At 52.5% G+C, this 14,927-nt stretch overlaps 1 protein-coding gene across 1 annotated transcript; it reads left to right on the top strand.

Annotated features, from left to right (window-relative positions):
• The first annotated feature begins 12,289 nt into the window (after positions 1-12,289).
• On the top strand, positions 12,290-14,706 carry FOXC2 (forkhead box C2). Its single transcript, XM_035025307.1, has one exon. The coding sequence runs from the start codon at positions 12,369-12,371 to the stop codon at positions 13,872-13,874; it is 1,506 nt and encodes a 501-aa protein (XP_034881198.1). The 5' UTR covers positions 12,290-12,368; the 3' UTR covers positions 13,875-14,706.
• Positions 14,707-14,927: the final 221 nt, after the last annotated feature.

Genomic DNA, 14,927 nt, shown 5'->3' with positions numbered 1-14,927 from the left:
CAAGTGCTCACACCTGGGTGTGCGTCTGCCTCGGCTGTGGACACTTAGAATGTCAGGCTGTAGGGGCTCCTGGGTGGCTTAGTCCGTTCAGCCTCGGGCTCTTGGTTTCAGCTCAGGTCCTGAGCGGATGGTCGTCGGAGGGAGCCCCACGTCGGGCTCTGCGCTCAGCATGGAGTCTGCTTCAGAGTCTCCCTCTCCCTCCTGCCCTCTCTCAAATAAGTAAATAAAATCTTAAAAAAAAAAGTGAAATGTCCGGTTGCTAGAGTGGGGGGTTCACTGCAGGTGGGATGGTGACCAGCCTGGGTGCTGGATGAGTTGAGAAACACCCCTTGATTTTACTGTGGCCTCTGGATCTCCTAGGGACTGGAAGAACGTGGCAGCCTGCGTTTGTTGGCTTCTATCATTCCTTCAACGCGCAGGGTGTGTCAGTCTAAGCGCCAGGAGGTGGCTCGGGAGATGGGGCTGAGCAGACCAGCCCAGCTGGAGTCCAATCTGGGCTCCACTCCAGCGGGAGAGAGAAGGAGGTGCATTCACACTTTAGGAAGATGGCCCCTCCTCCCAGATGAGGCCGTGGCAAACGCAAGTCACCAGTAACCACCTCCTAATGAGTAACTGCACACCCTTAGCAGTGTGCCTCGTGCGTGGTAAGCATGCAAGAGGTGGCAGCTACTTTTCAAAATTATATATCCAATGCTTGATAAGGCCCCCACAACAAACTTGTGAAACAGACAAAGCATTTTAGTACCAGCTTCAAGACAAAGATAGGGGAAACGAGGTTCTGGGTGTGGCAGCGACTTACTGAAGCTCCCTTCAGAACTAATCCTATACGCTTTGTCTTTATCAGATAGAACACTATCAGTGCAGTAAGAAATACTGTACAGCCATGCCAGGCACCAGGCTAAGGGCCTTAGAAATCATACCTAAATATAGTCCTCACAACAACCGTGAGCAGCAGATGTGACTGGCATTCTACAGGGGAGGAAACAGAGGCTCGGGATGTTAGTGAGCCTTGCCCAGAGCCGCCCGACTGGAAAAGGGCAGCGCCTGTGCTTAATTCTAAATCTCGCGGCTCCGGTCCCAGCTCTACATCCCTGGGTGGTATTCGTGGCGCTAATACGTAAAGACATTAACAGGCCTTCATTCCACAAGAGGGGGGCCATGTCCCTTACAGGCTGGCAAAAAGGAGTGCAAAGCTTTGCTTTGGGCAATAGAAGGTTATCAAATAAAATCTCTCAGGGAGGTTGGAGTCCTTGCCCACTTTTGGGAAAACACAGTGGATGTGTGGAGAATAGTTTATGCAAACAGACCTGGCCGCAGCAGTGGAAATGTGTGTAGCCACTCACTGTTACCCAACTGTGCTCAGAGCAGCGCCCAGGGCGCTAACCAACCCAAGTCCCTCAGGCAGACAGGCTGGTGCATCCCCCAGGGAGTAACAAGCCACCCACCGGGGACAAACTCCCTCACTGGCAAACGTCAGAAAGCAGAGAGCACTCTCCAGGACATTCCCTTGGGCCCCTTCATTCCCTGTTGCCAAATTAGAAGTGCTCCCAAAGCCCAGGCACTTGAAAGTATAAGTAATTATGAAAGAGAGACCCCTTAAGAAGAAATGAGTTGGCTCTCCTGCAAAAAGATGTTCTAGAACTTTGACCCAAATGCTTCAAACTCAATCCTGTATGTAAATTTGCCCTTGGGCCACTTGAGAGTTTTTTAAAAGAGTTTCAATAGAGCCATTTTAGGTTCACAGCACAATTGAGCCAAAGGTACAGAGAGTTCCCATACACCGCCACTAGCCCCCCACCCCACCCCCCCCGGCGCAGCTTCCCCCAGGATCAACGTCCCACACCACAGCAGTACTTTGTCACATCACCTCTGACACATTACCACCATGGACTGAATGTTGGTGTCCCCCACCCCCTTCATATGTTGAAGCCTAATGCCCAGTGTGGTGGCTTTAGTAGGTGGAGTCTTTGGGAGGTGACAGGTCATGAGGGCAGAGCCTCCTTAGTGCGATTCTTGCCCTTATAAAGGGGACTCCAGAGAGCTCCCTCACCCTGCCCCTTCCACCATGGGAGGACATAAAAAGGAGACAGGCATCCGTGAACCAGGACGCGGGCTCTCACCACACACAAAATCTGCTGCCACCCTTGACCTTGCACTTGCCAGCCTCCAGAACTGTGAGAAAGAAATGTTTGTTTAAGTTGCCCGGTATACGGTACTTTGTCATAGCAGCCTGACCTGACTAAGGACACTAAAGGGGACACCCCAAGTCCAGAGTTTACAGTAGGGGTCGCTCTTGGTGGTGGACATTCTATGGGTTTGGACAGAATGGTCTCACTGCCCTAAACATCCTCTGCTTCGCCTATTCACGCCCCCTCCCTCGAGTCCCTGGCAACCACTGATATTTTACTATCTCCATATTTCTGTCTTTTCCAGGATGTCATAGAGTTGGAGTTGCACAGGATGGAGCCTTTCAGATCGCCTTATTTCACTTAGTGATATGCCTCCTCCATATCCTTTCAGGGCTTGGTAGCTCTTTTCTTTTTAGTGCTGAATAACAGTCCATTGTCTGGATGGACCACAGTTTATCCATCACGTATGGAAGGACACCTTGGTGGCCCCCAGGGTCTGGCGATGATGAACAAGCTGCTGGGACACCATGTTTAGGTTCACTTGAGGGTTTCACAGCTTGTCACAACATTGCCTTGTGAGTTCTCACAACCCCTTCGAGCCTGGCCAGAAGGAACACATAGTGAAAAAGGCAAGAGCATGAAGAGCTGGGTCATGGATCTCCAAGCTGTGTGACACTGGGTAATTAACCCCACCTCTCTGGGCTTCTGTTTTCTTTTCTGTACAAGGTGGGGAAGTGATTCCTCCATTAGCATCGGTGAGAGGACAGAGAGGGCTAGTTCACGGGGAGTCTGAGCACACCCAGCCCGCAGCAAGCACGCTGTCATCGTCCCATAACCATCCTGTTAGACAGACAAGAGAAGGTGTTGAGAGATGAGGTCCAGTGATTCACCCGAGGTGCTGGGGTGCTGACAGCCAGGCCTCGCCCCGCGTGTGCTTCTGAAACGCCAACACTTCCAGCCCTTAAGCTGTACAGGTACAGACTTAACATATTAAATGCCATCTTCTGCTTTCTGCTCCCCGACTCCCCCTGCATCATATGCACACACACACACACACACAACTCCTAAAGTGCTAAAAAGAAAAAAACACACACCAATAATTTTAATAACAACCAAGACTGGTTCCTGAGGAGCTAGAAGATTCCCTCCTCCCTTCAGGCTTTCCTCTGTCATCTGGCTTTGCTCTTGAGTTATGTGCCTTCACCCATCCTGGGATCAGGTGAGGCCATCCGTCAGCACCTGGCACTTCACTGGAGATTCTACTCTAGCAATATGAGGATGGCCCAAGTGTCACAGTGTCGGCTCGGTCTTCCTGCTGCCACCACCCAGGCCAAGGGTGTGTCACCATGCTTTGGACCGCAACCGTCTCCTGTCTCCCAATTCTTTCTTTCTTTCTTTCTTTTTTTTTTTTAAGATTTTATTTATTTACTTGACAGAGAGTGAGTGAGCACAAGCAGGGGAGCGGTAGAGGGAGAGGGAGAAGCAGGCTCTCTGCTGAGTAGGGAGCCAGATGTGGGGCTCGATCCCAGGACCCTGAGATCATGACCTGAGCCAAAGGCAGATGCTTAACTGACTGAGCCACCCAGGCGTCCCATCCTGTCTCCCAATTCTGTCTGCTCCCAGGCACTGCCTCCTACCACCCTCCTCCTCTTCCCTCTTCCTCCTCCTCCCCCCCAACTCTCCTCCTCCTCCCTCTTCTTCCTCCTCCTCCCTCCTCCTCTTCTCTACCTTCTCCTCCTCCCTTCTTCCTCCTTCCTCCCCCCCCTCCTCTGCTTGCCCTCCGGCTTGCCCTCTGCCCACCTGCATTCCCCCTGCATATCTTCCAGCTGTGACCTCCCGGCTCCCCATGGCCTCCCACCTTGCAGAGCACACACTTCTCAGCCGGCTGTCCAGGCCTTTCGGGGCCACCAGCTCGCATACTCAGTCCCCTCTCTCAGCCAAACCTTGTCTCTATCAAGTCGACTTTGCCCTTCTCCTCTCTCCTGCTTTGCTTGGTGTTTTTCCCATCCCAGAAAGGCCCTCCTGCACCCCAAATTGGCCTGGTGGCAAGCAGAAGGGAAGGGTGGGGGGCCAAGCCACTCCTCTGACAAAGCGGGGATGGACTTGAAGAGGCGTTACTTCGAGTCACAAAGAGGACCTGCGCTGGTTCTAAACAGACCTCCTCTGGGAGCTGGAGAGGCGGAGGGAGGGCGGAGTGGTGCCCGCGCAGAGCTCTGGCATCCTCGGGTGAACCCAAATGCTAATTTAAAATATACACAGAGTGCTGCAATTACGCAACAGGGACAGCCGGGAGCCATTTGGGTCATGTTTTAAAACATCCCCTTGCACACGGGAACCAGCCGGTTTCTTCTAAGGAAAGGTATGACCATCTTTAAACACAGAGCAGGCAGGCAGAGGATCACGGTCATCCTCACCAAGGAGAAATAGCAGCAAAGCCTGTTTTTTCGAGATATGTTGGGTAGTGGCCGAAGAAGCACTGGGAGGGGTTCGTGGTCTCTGTGAGTGGGGAGGAGGGTGTCGAGAAGATGCTCTTTTGGTTTTCAAGTCTTCTGTGCTATTGGGATTTTTAACCATGTAGTGTATGGCGCTCATTCTTTTAGAAAAAAAATCGGTATAATTTCTTTCGTATTTTGAGCCGCCGGCAATCCGTTGACACCTCTCCTATCTGTCACAGAGCCAAGTAAAGACCTTCTCCTGTTATGCTCCCTGGAACAGTGAACTTTGAAGACACCTGGTCACTTGGAGCTGCATCTAATGCTTAATAGATGTGGAATTGTTTAATAAGCTAATAAAGAAAAAGGTCTGTATGTGTGTTGCCAGAATAACAGTTTCAGCCTGTGAGCCCTTCCAGGACAGCCTCGGAGCATCTGACAATGCTTCCCCCTCCCCTGGGCAGCCTCTGCCTAAAATAAGGACCAGTAAACGTCTGAACTGAATCCTGCGTTTCAGCCACTGAGTGGGGCATGAGGCCTGCGGTTATGGCAGGAGGGACAGGGTGTTTCTGAAGCCCCAGGTGACATCCATTCTTTGAGTGTGGAGCATGGAGTCTGTGCCGAGCAGAGCAGTGGGGTGCTGCGTGCAGTGGCTAAACAAGGCAGACCGGGTCCTGCCTGCTTTCCTGCTGCTTCTGTCCTGGGGGGCGAGGCAGACCACAGACCAACAGGATCATCTCAGAGAGAGTGATAATGAATGAGGATGGGGGTAGGGTGAAGGACAGGAGGAAGCAGATGGGAGGCGAGGTCTCGGGGGAGGTGGCAAGGCAGCAAGGAATTGAGGACCAGGGACCTAGGCAAAAGGAACAGCACATGCAAAGGCCCTGTGGCGGGTCCAGGCTGCCAGTGTGCACACTCATGAGCCCCCAGTGTGCACACTCATGAGCAAAGGCTGGGGTCCAGCAGGGGAACGGTCTTTGCTTTCAGGGGATTCCGAAAGGGTGAAGAGCATCCAGTGTCCACCATGGGCCGACTCCTTTGGGGGAACTGCTCTGCACTCCTAAACTCCCTTAGCCCTTTAGAGGTCCCCCTGGGGCCTCGCTAGATTACTGCCACCGTGAGACCCTGCTGTCACTTAAAGGCACTGCTCAAACCTGCCCCTGGGCTGTGATTCCAAGTCTGGCTTATTCCCTGGGGCTCAGAACACCCATCCCACACCTCCTCCCCTCTTTCTCTCCCTGCCCTTGTCCACACAATCAGAGCCCTGTCTGCACCTCCCAGGGAATAGTCTGCTTTTCACTGGCTCCGATAATGAGTCTATTTACCCCACAGGGTTAATTACAGGGTTTCCAGTTGGTGACATAGAAAGCCAAAATTTCAGAGACATTGAGTCATGTGTGTTCAGAAGTCATGCCTGTGTGCATACACTATTCACTGTGTATATATAGTTATAAAATTACATATCTATATGTTTCCATTTAGACTATTTTTATACGTATATAGAAGTTTCTATTTTAACTTTTTAAGTCTCCTCTGATTTCCAAGGTCCTGACCCCAATTCCAAAGTGACAGGTTAAGAGACCCAGTTCGATCACGTGGCAGCTGCAGGACGTGGGTCGGTTACTTAAGGCCTCTAGACAGGGCTTGAACCCCACCTGAATAGCAGTGATAGTAACAGTACCTACCCCAAAAGAGGATGAAAGGAGCGGTCATGGGCAGATCATCTAGCACAGCGCTTGGCACATAGTACGCACACATTACCCTTTCTCTTATACATCAGGGAGAAAAGTCGTGCAGAAGTCATACATTCATTCAACAAACATTGTTGTGCACCTATTACGTGCCAAGGTATCACGCAAGCACTGGGACTGCAGAGAGAAATAAGGCAGTCACTAGGTGCTTAGAAAGGTAGGAAGTGGGTGAGTGAGTGGTTGCCGCTAACAAATGTTGGCTCACCCATCTGCCTGGGCACAGGGCGGACAGAGTGTCCCGTTCCCTGGGCGTGTTGGGGCCATGTGACTGGCTCCAGCCAGTAAGCGTTGAATGAGAGTGAAACATGGCACTAGAAGGCGGGACCACTTACTTCCCGGGGCAGAATCTCCTTCTCTTGCCCCTGCCAACATGGCAGGAGAGGTAGCCCTTGAAAACTTGGGCTCCTGAGTGACTTGGAGCAGAACCCCTGCCGAGCTGGGACTGGCTCAGCCGGAAGCCATGGAGACTTGGGGTGTTTCTCACTTCGGGGTACCCCAGCCTCAATGGCCCGATACACTGAGTAGACAAATCACTTCCACAGCCATCTGGCTGAGGGCAACTCCTGTAACCAACTCTCTTTAAGAAGAGACATAGGCAGATGAACCATGAGAGACAAGGGACTTTGAGAAACAAACTGAGGGTTCTAGAGGGGAGCGGGGAGGGGGAATGGGTTAGCCTGGTGATGGGTATTAAAGAGGGCACGTTCTGCATGGAGCACTGGGTGTTATACTCAAACAATGAATCATGGAACACTACATCAAAAACTAATGATGTAATGTATGGTGATTAACATAACATAATAAAAAAAAGTGAGAAAAAAAGAAGAAAGGTATGCATATCTTTAACATTCTGTTTGGAAAACATCTACACCACTCTACTGGATTTCTTGTGTCTTTGTATTAATTATGGCAATGCTTGAGTTACAAGACAGAAAAGCTCCTTAGAGAATCAGCTTTTTTTTTTTTTTTACTTTAACAACCACAAGTTAATATGATAAAGCGCCTAGCTATTGATGATTATTTTTCAGAAACGTCCAGAACACAAGCAGAAGGGACGCCAGGGCCAAGTTGGCCCTTGCATTAGGTCTTGCAACTCCTTCCATGGAAGGATGTTTGCTTTGTGTCACATCCCTTTTTAAATTTTCAGAGTAACAGAGGTATTTTTCTCCCATCTTTTCTTTAATTTTGAAAAATTTCAAGGGGCGCCTGGGGGGCTCAGCCGGTTAAGTGTCTGCCTTCAGCTCAGGTCATGATCCCAGGGTCCTGGGATCGAGCCCTGCATCGGGCTCCCTGCTCCGCGGGGAACCTGCTTCTCCCTCTGTCTGCCGCTCCCCCTGCTTATGCTCTTTCTCTCTTTCTGACAAATAAATAAATAACATCTTTAAAACAAATAAAGTCTTTTTTAAAAATTTCAAGCTTACGGGAAAGTTGCAAGAACAGTGCACAGCGAATGCCCACACACCTCAGGCTCAGAGACTGTTCTCATTTGACATTTCAGACATGTCACTCCTCCTCCCTTTTCCCCCACCCCCACCTGCAGTGGAATCTTTTTAGAAGTTGCAGGGCTAATGATACCAACCCTAAACATGGTGACGTGTACCTTCCCGAAACAAGGACGTGTTCTTGCTTGACCACATAGAGTGATTACACTCAGGAATTTTAACCCCGATACAAGATTATTATCTAATATGCACTCCAGATTCAAATGTTCCCAGGTACTCTCAAAACTGTCCTTTATTTGCCTTTTAAATTTCCCCCACTCAGGATCAAGTATTGCATTTAGTTATCACGTTCCTTTCGTCTCTCGAGCAAGGACAGTCCTCTCCCCTGTTATTAGGTCATTTCTGGTGCTGCCATCTGTGAACAGTGCTGAATCAGCTTTAACTCCTGGGGAAGGCCATGCTCGGTACGGGGGGCTCGGACAAATTTCATCAGGGACACACTTGTTGTCCTGGATAAAGATCATTGCTAGGAGCCAGGTTGTGATGGATTTTTGCACAGCAGCATTGATTCTGTTCATCCCAAGGGTTCATCAGATCCCCAGTAGATTTTGGAAGCCTGGGACTGCTCTTCTCTCTGGTCCCTTTCCCTAAAACCCAAGGCATCTTGTGAGCCCAGAGGGAGATGCTGAAAGGACCCTGGGACAAATGTCTTGGAAACAGTGAGAGAAGACACAGTCTCCTTTTGCCTGTGGCCTCTTTGAATTCTCTGTTGTGCCTCAAAAGCAGAAGGAACTGCAGACATGTTTAAAACTCAGTCTCGTTCAAGCTGATGCCATACACACACATCCGGTGCGACGTTTTTCTGATGAATCCCCCGAAACCCACGCCACACCTTGGGCAGAAGGACGGCGGGCACGGGAAGATACAGAGGGATAAGCAATCTGCTCACCCCCGGGGTGAAGTTGGGGGCGCGGGGATGCCTAGACTTCTAGCCACCTAAGGGGCACAGATTTTATTTGCTCAGAACCTCAGCGAATCTCCCTAGAGAGGAGTCCTTGCTCCTGAGAAGTTTCAAAGACATTTCTGTTGTCCAGCAGATCATGGTCTTGACACACTGCATAGCTATGGAAAATGTTTTGCTTTTTCTTAATCGACGCGCCGCACTCAGTTTATTTAGCTACTCTCTGGCTTAGAGATTTTCCAAGGCGGTATTCCTGCCGTGCAATGCCCAAGTGCCTCCATGCGGTGTCAGCACCTTCCTTGCGACAAGAACGGCCGGGTTCCTTTTTTTTTTTTTTTTCTTTTTTGGAGCAGTTCCCCGGTTGGCCTTCAGATGGCGCCAACACCACAGGCCCGCCCGAGCCGCGTCCAGGTGCAGGAGCCCGCGGCGCCGGGGCCAGGAGGCTGCGCGGTGGGGCTGTGGAGGGACGGCGGCGGGGGTGGGGGTGGGGGTGGGGGTGACTTGAATTTCTCCTGCCTTCATCATCGCTCATGATTCCAGTAACACACAGGACCCTCTGGGGCCCGATTCCGCTCTCGGCTCCGTAACCACAAGATCAGGAGGGGAAGAAATCATTAATGAATTAGAAGCCCCCAATCCAAAATACCCTGGCAGGTTAAAGAAAAGATCGGAAATACGGTTTTTGCAAAGTCCAGGTGTGCGGAAGGTGTTGTTATAATAACCTGTGCAAACATCTCTCCCGGAGTCCTACTGAGTGGAGAAGAAACCTAATTCCAGGGGCAAAGGAAAATGTCTCTCTCACCTTTTCTATCTAGATTATAAGGATTTCTTTCCTCCCAACCCCGCTTTTTTTTGGGGGGGGTAATAATTTTGGCCACTCAACCTAGTGCTTTTCAGATGACATTATTTTAAACCTGGACACCTTTGTAAATACAAACTCAGACGGAAACTGCCATTTTGGAATTTATTTTCCATGGTCCTCAGTATTTTTGGGTTTTGCCCTGTGCTGTGATGAAACTTTTTTTTTTTAAAGCACCTCATAAAAGCAGAGTGAATAATATTTCCCCAGGAAGCCTACAGACCGGGGAGTGTTTCTTGATCAATAGTTTGCATTTCCAGTAAAATCGTAAGAACTCAAGGTGCCTGTCACGCAGTCCAGCAGGAAGGCATTTAAAAAAAAAAAAAGATGGATCTGAACATATTAAAAAATAATAAAGTCGTAGTGGGGTGGAGGAACACTCAGACCGTTCATCTGTGAGCTGAGGACTGGGAAGCTTGATTTTATTTCGTTGCAAAAAAAAAAAAAAAAATCAAGTTAGAGAAAGACTCAGAGCACTCATAAAAAAATAGTGTCTCAAAAGCAGAATATTCAAGGTACTAGGAACCGGGTTTGCATGTGCACTCTGATTTAGAATTTACCAGGCGATAATACCATTCATAGATAATGCACATGCATATTTTTTTCTTTTGTTCCTTTACTGAAAATGAATGAGATGTCTCCAATGCCTTCTCTTCACCTCCCAAAGCTGAGCACTGGTGGATTGTCTCATACCCTTTTCCTGGGAATCAAGTGAGCAACTGATGGAAGAGGGGCGGGGTGGGGGTAGATAAATACAAAACTTTTATCTTTGGCCTTCCCTACCCAACCGAGGGACAACTTCCAGAAGAATTCTGACCAGTCTTTAGCCCTTCTTATGAGTGTCCTTCCCCCTTCAAGGGGAAGCGGGGAAGGGTGAGCCGAGTGTTCCAGGTGTTAGAGGAATAAATACTCAGTCCACAAATGAACTTTCCGGGGTACCCGGAGGAGAGGGGAGAGCTTTGAAGGGCGAAGACCTCGAGTCACTCCAGGTCAATATCCCGACTGCATAACCTCTGGAGGTGTCTTAACCGTTTGCGATCATTTACCCCGTCCTCCCACGGAGCCCTGGTGCCCAAATCACCTTTACAAACACCAACCAACCAAAAGGACGACGGACAGAAAGTCAACTCGGAGAGTCCCTAAGGGGCTTTGCCGGGAGCGGGAGGTGGGGACTGCGCCCCGAGGTTGGCGATCCAGCGGACGCGGCTGGGGGCAGCTTCCTCGCCCGGAGCCCGCCCTGTGCCGCGCTACAGATGCGCGTCTTGGGGCGCAGCCCCCGCGGAAAGCAGGCTTGGGTTTCTCCTCGCGGGCAGAGGAGCCCCGGCTCTGCCTGGGCCGGGTGGCTGGCTGCATTGTTCCCGTCTTTGGGGAGCGCGGGAGTCAGCTTGTCAAAGGGGATTTATTTCTGGGAAAAGGGACAGGCCCTGCAAAGCTGGAGAAGGTGGGCTGCTAGCATCTACGCGGGAGGGGAATGCGAGAAATTAGCGGAACTATTCCACTCTCTTTCCCCAAACCCTACAAAACTGCTCACGGTGACGCGATTTACCGAGGCTACGGCGCACTTGAGGATTAAATTCTCAAGATACTGCTACTTTCCTCACTCCGCCTTTCACCTATAGATGCCACGGCCTGCCTCCCCCCGTGGAGGTGAGGGACATTCATTCAGTTTTTATAATTTGCCTCTAAAAGCTTTCAGGTTATTCTTGACGGCCCTGAACCTGGAAACTCTCTGTTGAAAATTAATAAATTTTTTTGCTTAAATGGTGACAACATCCAGGGGAGGCCCCTTCCATACCAATCCAGAACGCTTGCTTCGAATCCATTACACCTTGGCCCCGATAATTAGGAAATCTAATTATTCGCCTCATCACTCATTAATAAGAAAAATAGTCCCAGGGTCTTTGCTACTCACAAGGTCTTTGGGGAGATATCGACTACCTTAATCAATTCGATTTTATATTTCAAACTAACTTTATCTGCAAAGGAGCATGGAGTTTTGGTTTTGGTTTTTGTTCTTTGCTCTGGGCATGTGGGTCCATGAACCAAAATGTGATAATAGAATACATCTTAATAAGATACCACTCTTTTTAAAAAATCTTTTCAAGTCAAGACAAACTGCAGGAAAGTCTGGTTCTGAGCCGCGGGGTCTTAGAGCCGACGGATTCCGGCGCTCCTCGCGCTGATTGGTGCCAACTCCCCACAGCTGCCGGGTTATTGGTCCGAAGTCCCCGGAGGGGGCGTGGCCGGAGGAAAGTAAAAACTTGCTTTCAGCAAGACGACTTTTGGAAACTTTTCCCAATCCCTAAAAGGGACTTTGCCTCTTTTTCCGGGCTCGGCGGGGCAGCCACTCTGGACCCCGGCTCGCTGACCCTCAGGGCTGCCTCTTTGCTGGGGGGCTAGGAGAACCGCCTTCCCCCTCCCGGCGCGGACAGAGCGGCCGGCCTCGGTCCACTGCGCGCGTGGCGTCTCCACTGCGTCCCCGGCCGCCAGCTCCGGCTGCCACCAGCCGGTCCCGAGAGCGGGCGAGCGAGCGAGCGAGCGAGCAGGGGCCGGCGCCGCGCTCGCCGGGGCGCGCCCTCCAGGATGCCGATCCGCCCGGTCCGCTGACAACGGGCGTCCCTTGTCCGCGCTCAGGCGGGCGCCGAGTGCCGGAGCCTCCCCCACCGCGCCCCCAAGGCTCCCCGGCGCCTGGGGCTCCCCCCGCCGGCTCCCTTCCTCTCGCGCTCTCGCGCCCTCGCAGGGCCTTCCTCACGGTGCGTGCGCGCAGGCGGCGGCGAGCCGTCTCGGACGCAGCATGCAGGCGCGCTACTCGGTGTCCGACCCCAACGCCTTGGGAGTGGTGCCCTACTTGAGCGAGCAAAATTACTACCGGGCGGCGGGCAGCTACGGCGGCATGGCCAGCCCCATGGGCGTCTACTCCGGCCACCCCGAGCAGTACGGCGCGAGCATGGGCCGCTCCTACGCGCCCTACCACCACCACCAGCCCGCGGCGCCCAAGGACCTCGTAAAGCCGCCCTACAGCTACATCGCGCTCATAACCATGGCGATCCAGAACGCGCCCGAGAAGAAGATCACCCTGAACGGCATCTACCAGTTCATCATGGACCGTTTCCCCTTCTACCGGGAGAACAAGCAGGGCTGGCAGAACAGCATCCGCCACAACCTCTCGCTCAACGAATGCTTCGTCAAGGTGCCCCGCGACGACAAGAAACCCGGCAAGGGCAGCTACTGGACGCTGGACCCGGACTCCTACAACATGTTCGAGAACGGCAGCTTCCTGCGGCGCCGCCGGCGCTTCAAGAAAAAGGACGTGCCCAAGGAGAAGGAGGAGCGGGCCCACCTCAAGGAGCCGCCCCCGGCGGCGGCCAAGGGCGCCCCGGCCGGGCCCCCTCTAGCGGACGCCCCCAAGGAGGTCGAGAAGAAGGTGGTGATCAAGAGCGAGGCGGCGTCGCCGGCGCTGCCGGTCATCACCAAGGTGGAGACGCTGAGCCCCGAAAGCGCGCTGCAGGGCAGCCCGCGCAGCGCGGCCTCCACGCCCGCCGGTTCCCCCGACGGCTCGCTGCCCGAGCACCACGCCGGCGCGCCCAACGGGCTGCCCGGCTTCAGCGTGGAGAACATCATGACGCTGCGAACGTCGCCGCCGGGAGGCGAGCTGAGCCCCGCGTCGGGGCGCGCGGGCCTGCTGGTGCCGCCCCTGGCGCTGTCCTACGCCACCGCGCCGCCCGCCGCCTACGGCCAGCCGTGCACGCAGGGCCTGGAGGCCGGGGGCGCCGGGGGCTACCAGTGCAGCATGCGCGCCATGAGCCTGTACACGGGTGCGGAGCGGCCCGCGCACATGTGCGTCCCGCCCGCGCTGGACGAGGCCCTCTCGGACCACCCGAGCGGCCCCGCGTCGCCGCTGAGCGCGCTCAACCTCGCCGCCGGCCAGGAGGGCGCGCTCGCCGCCGCGGGCCACCACCACCAGCACCACGGCCACCACCACCCGCAGGCGCCGCCGCCCCCGCCGGCTCCCCAGCCCCAGCCGGCGCCACAGCCCGGGGCCGCCGCGGCTCAGGCGGCCTCCTGGTATCTCAACCACAGCGGGGACCTGAACCACCTCCCGGGCCACACGTTCGCGGCCCAGCAGCAGACTTTCCCCAACGTCCGGGAGATGTTCAGTTCCCACCGGCTGGGGATGGAGAGCTCGGCCCTCGGGGAACCGCAGGTGAGCACCAACGCGAGCTGTCAGCTGCCCTACAGATCCACGCCGTCTCTGTACCGCCACGCCGCCCCCTATTCCTATGACTGCACGAAGTACTGACCTGCCTGGCCCGCTCCGGCTTCGCCTCCCACACCCGGACCTCTCAGACAGTTCAGGCTGCAGAGACGCAAAAAGAACCAAAACATGCCCACCAGCTTTTTCTCAGACCCCGGAGCAGAGAGAGCGCGCGCCAGCCTCAGCCCTCTGTGAAGCTGCAGGTAACTCTAATTCGCTGCCCCGTTTCCGAGATCCTAAGAAGCCCCGGTAAAGGGACGCGGCCCAGCGAAATGAATATTGATTTTAAGCCCCCCTCCCCTTCCAGGATGGTTGTGCTCACTGCTCCAGCTGGGGTTTCAAAAATTAAGTTACGGACCAAATCCCATAGAGACCCAGTAATGACTCTCTGTAGAGACCCCCATAAGTCTATGGGGGCCTCTATAGATTCCGTTTGTGCTGTGTGTAATTTTAAATTTCTCTAACCGTGCTGTACAAATGTGTGGATTTGTAATCAGGCTATTTTGTTGTTGTTCAGAGCCATTAATATAATATTTAAAGTTGAGTTCACTGGATAATTTTTTCATCTTGCCCAACCATTTCTAACTGCCAAAATGAAAATTCAAGAAACCTATGTGGGGTTTTTACCCCCTGTACACTTACGAGATATACTTTTTCCCCCCGGTGGTAGGTCTTTTACAAAACAAGGAAATAATTTATTTTTTTGTTGTTGGCGGATAAAGGAGTCAAGTATCTGATACTTTTTATTTACAAAGTGTGATGGTTTTGTATAGTAGATTCCTCCCTGAGCATTCCTAAAAGAAAAAAAAAAACTTTAAAAATTTAACTTCACCTGTGTTTGTCTTATGTGGTCTTAATTGTTGTACTTACCTTAAAATAAACCCATGTTGTTTCTCTGCCCAAAGTCCGGACAGTGTGTTTGTGTTCTCGCCTTTTTGAAAAACAAGGTGCGTTTGCAAATCCACCTGTTTTGATTATTTTTGTTACACAGGTGGGTAAACTCATAGAGGTATACAGAGGATCACAGAGGAATGGGGGCACTCCCCTATTGTCTTGTTAGTGATGGAAAAGACTTTCGATTAATTTAGATCCCACCCT

The sequence above is a fragment of the Mirounga leonina genome, unplaced genomic scaffold (genome assembly GCF_011800145.1).
Source record: "Mirounga leonina isolate KUSES-001 unplaced genomic scaffold, KU_Mleo_1.0 Mir_180, whole genome shotgun sequence".
Taxonomy (NCBI): domain Eukaryota; kingdom Metazoa; phylum Chordata; class Mammalia; order Carnivora; family Phocidae; genus Mirounga; species Mirounga leonina.
The sequence above is the reverse complement of the archived record's forward strand: the minus strand, read 5'-3'. Positions and strand labels throughout refer to the sequence as shown.

Bases quoted from the DNA above. Each gene is read 5' to 3' on its own strand.
- FOXC2 (XM_035025307.1), top strand. From the start codon at position 12,369: ATGCAGGCGCGCTACTCGGTGTCCGACCCCAACGCCTTGGGAGTGGTG.